General features: G+C 35.1%; 1 protein-coding gene and 1 pseudogene across 1 annotated transcript; both read left to right on the top strand.

The window, feature by feature from the left end:
- Window positions 1–4,172: 4,172 nt before the first annotated feature.
- LOC143584764 (BURP domain protein RD22-like) lies at window positions 4,173–5,690 on the top strand (annotated as a pseudogene).
- A 1,925-nt stretch (window positions 5,691–7,615) lies between these two features.
- On the top strand, window positions 7,616–11,607 carry LOC143584761 (putative disease resistance RPP13-like protein 1). Its single transcript, XM_077066734.1, has one exon. The coding sequence runs from the start codon at window positions 7,621–7,623 to the stop codon at window positions 11,605–11,607; it is 3,987 nt and encodes a 1,328-aa protein (XP_076922849.1). The 5' UTR covers window positions 7,616–7,620.
- The last annotated feature ends 3,086 nt before the right edge of the window (window positions 11,608–14,693 follow it).

Here is a 14,693-nt window from a genome sequence, read left to right as displayed (position 1 = left end):
AAATATTCTCCAAGATTCTCGAAGTCTCCAATCTGAGTTGGTGTTGGACACGTTTAACACACCATACTTGAAAGTATGTCACATATAGAAGAAAACATTTTTTCCTACGTGATTTCCAGACGACTGCAAGCTTTCATAAACAGAAAAGCTAATAGCAATACTTGGTCCAACACCCTGAATGAATCACATATAGTTAATGCTGTAATCAAAATAACAAAAGCATTAATGTAACAATGACCTAAATCTTAGAATGGTTCAAACTTCAGCTTCAAAATCCAAATCATTAGCAATTTAGAAGCTACACGACCTTAAAGTACACACTTAGTGATTTTTAACATGTTCCCTATTTATCTATTTTTAACCCTCTTGACTTGTTAGGAACAATGCTAAATCAAAATCACCCTGCTTGTAGTAAACATGCCAAAATTGTCAATGGTTTAAGGATCATATACTTATGTCCCATCTAGATGTTCTCTATGTGCGATCAAAAGTCACGCATATATTAATTATCAAAACTTTCCCTGCATTTTTGTACTAACCCATCAAGGCCGACTAATGTAGATCATAACTTTTTTGTGCATAGTTGCGACAAAAAACTTACACCAATAGTAATAGAGATACGCTTTCCAAGATGGCTCAATTCAACTTCAAGATCAGTTAAAGTTTTATTAATTAACAACTGAATACCTGAAATGCAGGACTTAATCACGTCTTCCAAATGCTGATAGTGCAAATCGAGTCATTTATCACCTAAAAATTTCGTTCAGAGAGTATGGTTTTAATACTAAAAGATTTTTTTTAGCCTCTGAAGGCACACTGATTATTTTGTTTTTAACACATGGACAAAAAAAGGTTTTTAGGTCACAAGCAGGTTCCATAGTTAAAACCTTTTGAATATCGAAAGTTTATTTAAAATGCCAAAGTCTTCTTTTATAGTTGCATGTAAACTATTTATAATATATTTTTCAATTTTTCATAATTCCATATTTACCCTTTCAGAACACCCAATATCATAATATTATCCGTTCCATTACAAACAAAATAAATTCTGTTTTTACAGTTTTACAGGGAGATAACAAATAAGAACATAAAAAATTGCTTTCATTGAGATTTGAACTAAAGGTCCCCGCTTACTAAGCAAGTGCTTTAACCATCTGAGCTATGAAAGCAGGTTCACTTACGTACACTATCGTATATGCCCTATTTTTGGATTATGGCCCATTTTCCTATGAATGGATGATGTTATATCAGTTGAACAAAAAATATGCGCAGTTCTCAAAACGGATCAAACATTTATGAGAATATTAATACCTTTATTTGGCTGATACTTAACATTACACCAAAGGCTGCTCCAGCAAGGTTCACAGTGTCATTAGAATTCACCATTCTTATTCTAGCTTGCTCCTACAAATCAATAAACTTAGTTTCTGAATACTAATTATAAAAATAATGACTTTTAGTTACCAACATTTGTGTTTAAAGTGGTCATATAAAGGCCGGAATGGGCTTGAACCTAAAAAAAAGACTTCATTTATAATCAGTTCTTACCAAAAGATAAGAATTACACAAGCTTCCATTGAGCATTATGTGAAATAAAAATTCAACCAATATGCAGAAAGAGCCTGTATAAGTTTCTTTTTGCTCTTTCAATAAAAAGCCTACAGGTAATGCAAAACTAAGATTGCAAGTCTCAGAAAGTGAACTATACCCAAAAAAAAAAAGTGCATGTTAAGTATTACAAACCTAAGTAAGAAAAAAAATCTACACTTACAAATGTAGTTGACATTGCCAGGTTAATACAAATAAAAGGATTTGAAGAGGTTTTCTTAGAAACCGTCCTCAACCTCCGCTTAAAATCCTTCTTTACGTTCTGCACTGTGGTGAATCCACGTGAATAATAAGGCTGTGAAAATAAAAGGAGACGCTTTTGTGTGCATGGCACCCGTTCAAAATAACTTTGTTTTATTATAAAAGTAGATAGATTAGCACATTAAGATTGTTTTTACGTTAACTTTCCCCTTTAATTAAATACCACATTTATCTAAACTAAAATCTAAATTTTATTTAACATGTTATCTAGGGAAAATTCCTAAAATGACCCAATTATAATAGGAGATTACATTTTTGTCATCTTAAATAAAAGTTTCCAGAAATGTCTCCTACAAACACGTCTTTAACGATGTGTTAGGCCTTAACGTGTCTTTCACGGCCTGTTAACCTCCAACACGTGTCTTCACGGCATGTTAGCCTCAACATGTTAACCCTATTAATTGTTTCGTTGGAGCTTAACAGGTCGTGAAAGACGCATGAAGGCCTAACACGTTGTCAAACACGTGTTTGTATGGGACATTTCTGAAAACTTTTATTTAAGAGAACGAAAATGAAATCTTCTATTATAATTGGGCCATTTTGAAAATTTTCCCTATTATTTATCTATATCTTTATCTCACTCACACAATTATTTTTATTAATTTTTTTCTTTTTCTTACACACTCTAAAATATTTTTATAGGTGTTTTATTTTTAAAGTATTATAGATATATGATCGATGTCGAAAGGTCAATAAAAAACATTTGTAAAATACCTTCACTAGTTAGGGCAAGTAAGGTGTCGAATCCACCGGGAATCAGTGGAAAGTGCTAATCAAGTTCAATTTGTAATAACTAATTGTACTAGGCGGACAAATGATGTCAAGCGGTTTAAAAGATTTGTTAAACGAAAACACTATTAATTTGATTTGTAAACAATTATGAAAAGGTAACCAATCTCCAGGTTTCAGGTTTTGAAGTAAGTTAGATAGATAATCAAACCTATTGGATTATAATCTTTGTTTGAATCAGTTAAACCAAAAGACTAAATGTTTGACTATGTTGATCTTCAGAACTTAATCCAAATGATTGACACGGCTAAACAATAATCTAATTGATTATCAATTTTAGGTGTTGATGAACCAACTCAGTATTATGGTTAAAGATAACTAGGCAATGACACTAAGAACTCAATCCTAATTGTTGATGACCACAAATCATTAACTAATAAACTGAAAATCAATTGATTACCAAAAACACTTTCAAACACACAAACAAAATCCAAGAGTTAAGGTTTAGAGTACCAATAATCCAACAAACAACTTAACCCTACACCCGGAGACGGTCACTAGCGGATTAGCCTTGCATATGCATCTTCAATAGCCCTCTTGATTCTTGAATGGATGATGGTATGGATGATTATGATGATTGGGATGTGTTAGAATAGTGGGAAGATGCTCCAAAATCGTCCAAGTATGTTGTGGTATGAAGCATGGGCGGCCTAGGGTTGAACCGGGCTTAAAATAGACAACAAAAACCTAAAAATCACGTTTTTCCGCCCAGGCCACCGTAGCTTACGGTCTCCCCACCGTAAGCTACGGTGGGACCGTAGCCTACGGTCATCAGACTCTGTTTTACGGTGACAGCCACATATGAAGATCGGGAACGTGACGTAGATGTAAGATATAGAAAATCTTTACATTTAATTTAGAGATAGATGAAGATGTCAAATATAGAAAATATTTATATTTAATTTAGAGATATAGGTAGATGTTGGGGGGGGGGGGGGGGGTTAATAGTTTTGATTACCATTATATGTGCATTTTATAATACTAAAGTGTAATTTATGATTATGATTAGAATTTTGGTTAATTTTGATGACCCAACTCGAAAAAATTCATCAAGTTGATATACGTACTCGTACATAGATAGTGTGAAATATGATGGCACTTGTTAAAAAAGACTTTTGGGTCAGTCACCTGTTAAGAACTAATACTTTCTATGCATAGTGCATACGGTAGTGAGTGATCACATGATAAGTGTGGTTCATATACAAACAAAGTGATGATAGTTACTTGAAGTTCACAGTTTAACAAAAAAACAAAAAATGAATTAAGTAAACAACAAGCAAAACTCGCAGCATAATTTCTTGTTACATCGTCTATCATCATGTGTGCATACAATCCTTTTCATGTGAAATGCCCGGGTTGTTACATCATGTGTCAAAGAATGCCTTTTCATGTGTCAAAAAAGCCTTTTATCATGCGAGATCCCTATAAATAACTCATAAAACCATCGTCTTCTTTCGTAACTTGGCTTTTCATTTTTATTTTGTTACCAACAACACTTTTCGGGTTCAGTCACAATGAAGTTCCATCCTCTTCAAGTTTTAGCAGTTCTTTTTTAAGAATGACATCTATTATTTGCATTAAAAAATAGATCATCATATATGCATTATTAAATATTCAAATGCTTATTAATTCTCATATATTATGTTACATTTGGTTTTAGCTTGTACTTGCTGCAGGTCATGCAACTGTAGATCCAGAAATTTACTTCAAGTCTGAGTTACCAAACACTCCAATTCCAAAAACAATCAAAGATTCTCTATCAAATGAATCAAATGGTTAGTAATAACACAACTCTATGAAAATCACAAAACTAATTATCTTATCAGACTAGTTGACAAAATGGCTGATAAATTTTTATTTACTTAATTATATTATCTGATAGAACCCCGAAAATAAAATAGTAAATTGATAGAAATAAACAAGAGTAGGGATAGTTGGCCCGATTCAAGAGGGGCTAGTCTCCAGTTAATCCTATTCAAGAAGGATTAGATCTCCGATTAAAAGAGGTATAAGAACCTTAATTTTGATAAACATAAACATTCATATCCATAAACTAAAGCCCGGACACTTATATAGACACAATTTATTAATAAATGTTGCGGTTACGTAGACCTTTCAGTGTCCTCGCCCATTCGTCTCCCTTGGACCCTTCAACTTATGACGGGTTCGTATCATTATCATTTGACTTGGTTTTTAATCAGGAAATTTATTAAACAAATCAATATGAAAAATAATGTTTATATGTTTACTAGATATCTCCATCAACACAAACCACAAGGGAAACATTTCATATGTTTTAGGCAACACAAAAAATGTATTCCCCAATTACAAATACCATTGCTCTGCAACACCTGAACAGATGATGGACAAGAAAACAACAGCACTTTTCTTCTTGGAAAATGACTTGCATGCTGGCAAAATAATCAACCTACACATCAGTAAAGACGCAGCCGCGACACCTCCATTTATACCTCATGAAATTGCGGATTCCATGCCCGTTGCATCAAACAAGCTGCAAGATATCTACAAGGAGTTCAAGGTTAACCCTGACTCATTAGAAGCAAAACTAGTGAATGAAACGGTCAAGGAGTGCGAGAAGGCTACGAACCAAGGAGAAGATGAGTATTGTGCAACTTCTTTGGAGGCAGTGGCGGATTTTGTTGCTTCAAAGTTAGGGAAAAGAGTTAAGGCGTTTGAAACACGAGTTGATGGTCATGAGAAAGCACCGTTACACGTGTACAAAGTTGAAGAGGTTAAACGTTTGTATGGAGACGATGATGGCGTTGTCTGCCACCAAGAATATTATGGCTACGCAGGTCTATTATTGTCATGAGACGCCTAAAATCAGTGCGTATATGGTGTCTTTGGTCGGAGAAAACAATGTAAAGGCAAAAGCAACATTAGTATGCCATGAAGATACATCCTCATGGAATCCGAAACATTTAGCATTCCTAGTCCTGAATGTAAAACCGGGAGCTGGTGCTGTTTGTCATTTTCTTGTTGAAAATGTGATAGCTTGGGTTCCCTACTAGGCTATATGTTTTATTGATCTCTTCCATATATGCATGCTTACAATAATATCTGTTATTTAGAGATAAGATTACAAGGAATCATAAAGACATGCAAAATTATTAATTTACAGGTATTCTATTAGTCTAAATTACGAATTTTAAACCTCAAAACTCGATATCACAAATGGGTCATTACTGCTCCGTCTAAATTACTAAAAAAACACTGCATTTTCACTCTCACATACAATTGAATAATATGTTTTTATACTTTATCCTTATCTTTTCTCTCTCCTCCACTCACAACCACTTTCAAATATATTAAAAAACAGAATAGTCGCATGAGTTCTCCTAGACCATGCCTTGAAACAAACCGCATGATGCATTCTGGAGTTGCCGTAGTTCTGTTACCGCCTTGTCGTCTTGGATTGGGAAGGATACGACAGGCTCATTTCAAGGACACTCAATTTCAGGCTTTCGAAGCTTTGACGCGAGGATGAATAGTTTTCATCCAAATTTACTCACCTCTTTAAAATTTTCTCTCTTTTCCACTCCCAATCACTTATAATCCTCTTAAAAAAATTAGAGAACTCCCTCACATAATTATAAAGGAGCTGTCGGGTATGCTCTAATATCATATCATAAAAATTCAAACATCAGATGATAACATGATATGATGATGTTCAAAAGTCCCGAAACTAACTATAAAACATAATATTTTAAATACCAATTACTCCAAACCACAACACATCTATACAGAAAAGACAATAAATGTTTGTGTTGCTTTCGGGTTTCATGTTTCTGGTTGTTCAAGTCGGTTATTTTGGTTTTTTTTTTTTGAGAAAAAATGACCTAAAATAATCAACCTCCACATTAGTAAAGATATTATGGGTATGCGGTCTACTATTGTCATAAGACGCCTAAAAACAGCGTGTATGCGGTGTCTTTGGTCGGAGAAAACAATGTAAACGCGAAATCATCATTAGTATGCCATGAAGATGCATCCTCGTGGAATCCGAAACATTTAGCATTCCTGGTGCTTAATGTAAAACCAGGAGCCAATAATGCTGTTGTCGTTTTCTTGTTGAAAATGTGATGGCTTGGGTTCCCTACTAGGCTATATGTTGTATTGTATAGTTTATAATGACTAAATAAATCCGTATATATCCTGCAAATTTTGTTTTTACACTGCAAGTTGATCCAACATGACAAGTTCAAAGGACTATGGCTAAATTAATTCAAAAGAAGCTTCAATTATGAGATTGTTTTCTAATCAACCCATAGATTTGTAAAAGATTCCAGCTTTGATTAAGTTTACACAAGTGGGAGTGTGTGTGGGACTACTGTGGCTTAATGCATTAACCAATAAAGTTCGAATGGGCCAATATTAATTCTCAATGGGCCAAATTACATAATGTGTATAGTGGGCCATGACCCTTCAGACTTAAATAGTGTCGACTTTTTCTGAACGACTTGAATGCGGTAACCCAATGGCAAAAGTCCATCGCCAGCTGGTCTACCCAATCGTACGGAACCCTTAAGCGCCTCAAAGCTATCTTCAGTTTCAGGGAAAACCCACCCGCCCGAAGGCCCACTGGTGGTAAAATCTGGACACTCTCAGGATCAAACTGAAGATCACAAAGATCTTAGTCTTCCTTCATTGAGCGACCATGTCCTCCTCAAATAATGTCTACTGACTACACTCCTGTATGTATTCAAGCCATAACATGAAAACAAAAAATAAAATGCCATAAAGTAAGTCGTGGCATACAGCTGTGTCTTTGGAAGCTTGTGCTTCTGCAAATTTTTATCATATCCTTATCCTTACATAGAAATGATCTATGGGTTCAGTGTGAATATTCACATTTCACAATACTTGGGTTGCTATTTAGAAACATTCTCATCCTAACACAGAAATCAAAACTCCAAAACAGTAGCAAAAATTTCTTTCCCAATGGCTGTAGCTGAAATCTTTATAGGTGCATTCATCACTGTGTTGTTTGAGAAGCTAGCATCTGCTGACTTGATCAGACTTGCTCAGTCTGCAGGAATCTATGCAGAACTCAACAAATGGAACAACACCTTGTCCCAGATCCAAGCTGTCATTCTTGATGCAGGCCAGAAGCATATTACACAAACAGCTGTTCAACTCTGGCTGCACAAACTCCAGCATTTAGCTTATGAAATAGATGATGTTCTTGATGATTTGACCACTGAATCTATCAGGCAACAGTTGAAAGAAGAATCTAATGCCAACACCAGCACAAGAACTAGTAAGGTAATTAGGATTATTCCAAGTTTTCCAAGTTCTTGTACTAGTTTTACTTTTACTCCTCATACCTTGAAGTATGGTAGTAAGATGAGTTCTAAGCTCAATGAGATTACAACCAGGTTGAATGCACTTGTTGTGGAGAAAAATATATTGGGTTTGGTTAATAATGTGGAAAGGTCAAATAGAACAAGTAGACGGTTAGAGGAAACTTCACTAGTCGATTTATCGAGATTTGTGGGTTGTGATGGGGATAAAAAAGCATTGCTCGAGAAGTTGTTGGACAACGAATCGTGCGATGAAGATGTCAGCATCGTTTCGATTGTTGGCTTGGGTGGGATAGGTAAAACCACTTTAGCTCAAGTATTGTACAATGATAAGAAAGTAAAGGAGCACTTTAAACTTATGTCATGGGTTTGTGTTTCTGATGAGTTTGATGTATTTAACATTAGCAAGGCGATTTTTAAAGATGTGGGTGGGGAGGACATAAAATTTGAAACTCTTAACCAGCTTCAAGTAGCCCTTACAGAAAAGCTTTTAAATAAGAGGTTTCTACTTGTTCTCGATGATGTATGGAATGAAAACTACAACGAGTGGGAACTCCTCCACCGCCCTTTGGTTGTAGGGGCGTGTGGGAGTAAAATTATTTTGACAACACGGAAGACCATGGTTGCATCCATGATGGACTCCTTTCAAGCTTACCCTCTCGATCTTTTGTCACATGAAGAAGCTCTATCTTTGTTTGCCCAACATGCTTTAGGTAAACAAAACTTTGATTCACATCCAACACTTAAATCGCATGGTGAAGGTATTGTGAAGAAATGTGGTGGATTGCCTTTGGCTTTGATAACTCTAGGGAGGGTGTTGAGAACGAAGTCAAATGATGAAGAATGGGAGGAGTTGTTGAATAGTGAGATATGGAATTTACATAACGAAAGTAAAATTCTTCCGGCTCTAAGGCTAAGCTACTACGACCTCCCACCACATCTTAAGCAGATGTTTGCGTATTGTTGCTTATTCCCAAAAGATTACTTGTTTGAAAAGGATGAACTAGTCATGCTTTGGATGGCAGAAGGGTTTTTGTATGAGTCCAGTGGCAGCAAGTCAATGGAGAGTTTAGGTCGGGAGTGTTTTGAAGAGCTTGAGTCAAGATCATTTTTTCAGAAATCGACCAATGATAAATTTGGATATACAATGCATGAGCTGATAAATGACTTGGCTACGAGTGTTGCGAGAGAGTTCTTTCTGATGTTGGGTGATAAAATGGACCTCTATGGCATGAAAGAATCTTTGGAGAAGTTCTATCACCTCTCATTTATTCGTGAATCATACGGAATATACAAAAATTTCAAGACATTACATAGAGCTAGACGTTTGAGAACTTTCTTAGCTATGTCTGTTACAAGGTTGAATTCATGGCAAAGATTATACTTATCGAACAAGGTTGTTATCGAGCTACTTCACAAACTACAGTTCTTGAGGGTGCTAAGCCTTGCTAATTATAATGTTACAGTGGTGCCACGCTCCATTTGTAGCCTTAAGCATATGCGATACCTCAACTTTTCCAACACTGACATCATATGTTTACCCGAACAAATCGGTGACCTTTATAATCTGCAAAGCTTGTTGGTTTCTGGTTGTCCTCATTTATATAGCTTGCCGAATAGCACCATAAAGTTAATAAACCTTCGACATCTTGACATTAGTGATACTCCAATGTTGCACAAGATGCCGTTAGGAATTGTTGGGTTGACAACTCTACAAACTCTATCCAAAATCATTATTGGAAGTGAAGATGAGTTTAAAATATCTGATCTTAAGGGTCTATTGCATCTTCAAGGTCAACTTTCCATAGAGGAGTTGCACAAAGTGATAAATGCAACACAAGCAAGGGAGGCCAACTTACAACAAAAAAAGGGTCTTCGCGATTTGGAGATGAAATGGTGTGATGTATTTGACGGTTCTCAGGATGAAACAACCGAATATGAGGTATTTGAAGGGTTAAGGCCTTCTGTGAAGTTGACAAGCCTTAAGATTTTTTACTACAGGGGAACAAAATTTCCTAGTTGGGTTGGGGATGCCTCGCTTGTTTACTTAACCCAACTTACATTACATGGGTGTCGTAGTTGTACACATCTACCAACACTTGGGCATCTACCGTCACTTCAAAAGTTGTTTGTTAAAAGCATGAATTCATTAAAAAGACTGGATTCAGAGTTACTTGGACCTCCTAATTCTTACCATTCTATTGCATTTCCATCACTTGAAGTTTTAGAATTTAAAGATATGGAGGGTTGGGAGGAATGGACAACTAGTGGAGGCGACAAAGATAATACCGTTGAATGTTTTCCATGTCTTCAAGAAATATCTATAATAAATTGTCCAGAACTAGATGTAGTGGCAATTCAGTTAACACCATCACTTCAGGTTTTACATATACAAGGATGTTCAGTAGCGGTGTTAAGAAGCATGGTCAGCGTGGCTTCATCAATAATTAGAATGACGATTTGGGATAGTAAAGGACTTATTCAGCTACATAGAGAAGGTCTAGAGCATCTTCGAGCAGTTGAACATTTATGCATTTTACAATGCAATGAACTCGCTTACTTGTGGAAATCAGAAGCAGATGCATGTAAGATTCTTGTGAGTTTACAGAAGTTGGAAGTAAGCAAGTGTGTAAACCTGATATCATTGGGAGAGGAGAAAGTGACACATGAGATTGGCATGAAATCTTTTAGAGAAGTGGAAATTAACAAGTGTCCGAGATTAGAGAGTTTCTACTGTCCTAATAGCATCGAGAAGTTGAAAATATCTGGTTGTAATTCCATTACATCCTTGACCTTCCAAACGATGAACGACCGCCCATCCGCTTTGAAGATCCTTAACGTTGAGAGTTGTCATAATCTGGAAGTGAATTGGCTGCATAACAACTTCCTGTCCTCACTTGAATCTCTAGTTATTTCTAAAATGCCAAATGTGCGGTTGTTTCATGAAGAATGCCTAGTTCATCTCACCACATTGATAATTTCAGGTTGTGATAAGATTAAAACCATTCCAGGTAAAGGTTTTGGCTTTCTTCCATTTCTTTGTCTAAGATCTCTCGTGATTGCTAATTGCAATAATCTGAAGTCATTTCCACACGAGCATTTGCAAAGTCTAACATTGTTGGAAGAAATGAGGATAAGTAATTGTCCAAAGATGGACCACACCTTTCCTTGCGGTTCGTGGCCTCCTAATTTAAGCACATTATTTATTGGCGGCTTAAAAAAGCCTGTTTCAGAATGGGGGCAGCAAAACTTCCCAGCCTCACTTGTCACGCTAATCTTATACGGCAAAAATTCAGGAGTGGTTTCCTTTGCAAAAGCGAAAGATACGAGAAATAGCAAGAATACTACTTCATCTCTTTTTCTTCCGCCATCTCTAGCTTATCTGTATATCCGTGATTTTACGGACTTGGAATCACTTTCAACGGGCCTGCAACACCTCACTTGCCTTGAAGAACTTGTTATTGTGTCATGCCCGAAGCTTAGAGATCTTCCAGTGACACTACTCCCTTCACTTTCACGTTTGTCGGTGGATTCTTCATCCCCGGAACTAAGAAAAAAGTGTCATAACAGAAATGGGAAGTACCGGGACATCATCTCCCAAATCCCGGATCATCAGTTATATTGATCACATGTATGTCTTCATTATTTATGCTTACAAAAGTTAGTTAGCTATGAAAAGACAAGCACTACGGTTTGTTAGTTTCTGCAGTAATAAATATTCAACAATATGGTTTGTTGAGCCAGTTAGTGGTCATGTAGTTCTTTAAGCTCTCTTTAATTAGTTGCATAACTTTGCTTGTTTTATTGTTAGGATATTAAAGTTGTAATATTGGTTATATTAGTGCCTTTGTGTTAATTACTGCGGTTTTGTCACACCCTACCCAGGATGGGGTACTTACAGTGACCAGTCAGCACAGACTTACAGCGTAAACGTAATCTTATATAAAAACTAAAACTTTTGTTACATGCCTGGCGATTATAATACAACAAAAGTAAAACATTCAAACTCGTTCAACACCTAGCAGCGAACCTCCCATCCTTACTTTATCAACCTGCAATACATGCTCGGGATAAAAATACGTCAGCACACAGCTGGTGAGTCACATAAACCGACATATTTAATAAATCAGACACAAAAATAACTGATCACGTATGAGCTCATTGCATGGCATGTCATAATCATAACCCGCCCGCTTCACGTTAAAGCCAGGTCAGCATTATATATTCGCACATACAGACTTTACGCGCGTCTGCTGCTGAATAAAGTGCATGTCCCCTCAGGAAAATATAATGATCATTATAATATATATAACACCTTGGGTGCCACACCATATGCGCCATGCAAATACATGATCAATCACAGTCCAAATAGTTTCATGAACAGAGTTTTGAAAATAGTTAAGTAACTCACCTGAACAGGCTTTCTTCAACTACTTTGGCTTATCCCACTTTAACTGGAATCTATAATTTAGTAATCTAGGTTACTTATATACACACACACACACACACACACATATATATATATATATATATATATATATAAGTAAAGTTCTAATACTCATAAACTTCATAAACCCTTTGGACAACAACTGTCATTAACGTGCACAACTATTCCAGTCCAGATAATATTATGGTTCAACAATCATATCCTGTCACTTAAAGTTTATCTTAATCATTCATGATCAAAGTGGTCATATACACAATCTAGTTGTGCACGTACTAGGTAGGTTAAGTTAAAACCATATGCCCTACTCCATTGAGTTGCTATTCTTGACTCTCCAAGTTATTAATTATTTTTAATATTGGCAGGGTATAATTTCTGCTCATACAGTTTATTGTGGGATTCCTAACGTTATTTTCTATTTCTATTACAGTAATACTAGCTTTTAGCCCGCGTGTTACACGGGTTTATTTAGGTTTTTATTAAAAATTGTTTTGAATATAATATTTTTTATTAATTTAATTAATTATGCGATAGAATGTTTTTGGCCTACATGGTCTATGGTTTGTGTGAGAGGTTATTTTTTTTGTTTTAATAATTTTAATGATTTTGTTTTTGTTATAATGGTTTGGGCCTATTTTGTTTCGACCACGTTGGTTATACTTAGTTTTCATTAAATTTTAGGTTTTCTTTAAATATGTAGGTTTTTGGATAATGATGCGTGTGTTTAGCTTTCAACTTATGAATAAATTTGGAGGTTTGAATTGTGTTTAATTAAAAAATTTTGTATTAAAATTAAATGTTAGATATACTTAACAACTAATTTATGTTTTGTTCATTGCATCCATTGGCGGATCCAGCTAGTAAATGGGTGGTTCCCCGGAACCACCCGAGTTTCGAAATAATAGTGTACGGATATATAGAAATACTAGAGGAACCACCTTATATATTAAGAGGGAACCACCTAAAAAAAATTCTTGGATCCGCCACTGATTGCATCATGTTCTTTTAAAATGTTTTGAATGAATGTTTTGAGACTATGCATTGCAATGAAGTTGCTTATATGAGTTATGTATTACTATTTTTTTAATTATTATGATTAATAATGTATATGCATTATTTATTTTTGAATTTTTAATTTTTGATATTTTTAATTATTTATTTATTTTAATGATCTAAATTGGAAAATAGTTGAAAACATATGTCACCGTCATTTGAGTATCGCACGTGTAATTAGATTAAATATAATTTTTAGAAACCAAATGGCGATTCATATTTTCATACTCAAACTCTAAGTCAATTCTTGTTTCAAAAATGGGCCGATTAAATGATAATCTTCAATGCAAATCTTGTTGGGCTATATTGTAGCAGATTACGGTTTTTCGTGTTTCTTGTTAGTGATCGGAGTATGATTGAACGATTTAACAATAATGAAGTTCTCTGTTTAAGTGAGATATTCCAATCGCGGATATATTTCATCGGAATGAAGGAATTTCTGTTTTTGGAGGAAGTTACGCTGATTAAAGACATTGCTTGGAAGCTTGAAGATCAAAGTGAAGATGAACCAATCGTTTAGAACATTGTTTCAAGCTAAATTACATTAATCGACTCGTATACTCCTTCAGATCAAAAGCCCTAAAAATCAATTTGAAATTCGAAAAAAAGTCAACGATGTTAAGTTTTTTTAACGGGGGACCACTATGAGCCAATTTTTTTAAATTTCTGACCACCAGTGAAGATAAACTCAGTTTGAATTATTATCCGCCAATAGCCAATAGTTAGGATTTTTAAAATCCAATAAACCTTTTATTTAAATCATGATTTGTGGCATAAAATGGCCAGGCATGCTATTTTAAAAGTTAAAAAAGGAATGTCACAAAATATATACTTTTAACCAAATACGTTCATTATTTCGCTCCAAAACATCCCAAGAATTTTTTTATTAAATTATAAACCTCCTAAACCTTTTTGTGAAACTGTCTTTCAAAAGTCATTTGATTTTCTAAAGTGAAATTGCCCAAAAATTGTACTTGTACATTAAATCAAACTTCAAATTTACCTGTAGTCCCAACCTTTTGAAAATACCAAAATTGCACTTCATCGTAATCTTTTTGTTCTGACTGATGCTCGAAACTTGAGAATAAGTCAAAATGACCCGTTCTTAATATTTTTTATTCAGACCGACCTATATCCAATATACTCGTAACCAATTTTTGACCCGTGTCGAAACTTCCCGTAGTCAAAATGTAAAAAAAAATTTGTTGTAAGTT

Source organism: Bidens hawaiensis, unplaced genomic scaffold (assembly GCF_021521415.1).
Source record: "Bidens hawaiensis isolate Kalapana, Puna unplaced genomic scaffold, B.hawaiensis_p1.1 tig00033281_1, whole genome shotgun sequence".
In the NCBI taxonomy this organism is placed as follows: domain Eukaryota; kingdom Viridiplantae; phylum Streptophyta; class Magnoliopsida; order Asterales; family Asteraceae; genus Bidens; species Bidens hawaiensis.
This window is presented reverse-complemented; position numbering and strand designations above follow the sequence as displayed.

What these genes read in the sequence shown, in the direction of transcription:
- LOC143584761 (XM_077066734.1), top strand. Translation starts at nt 7,621, where the DNA reads ATGGCTGTAGCTGAAATCTTTATAGGTGCATTCATCACTGTGTTGTTT.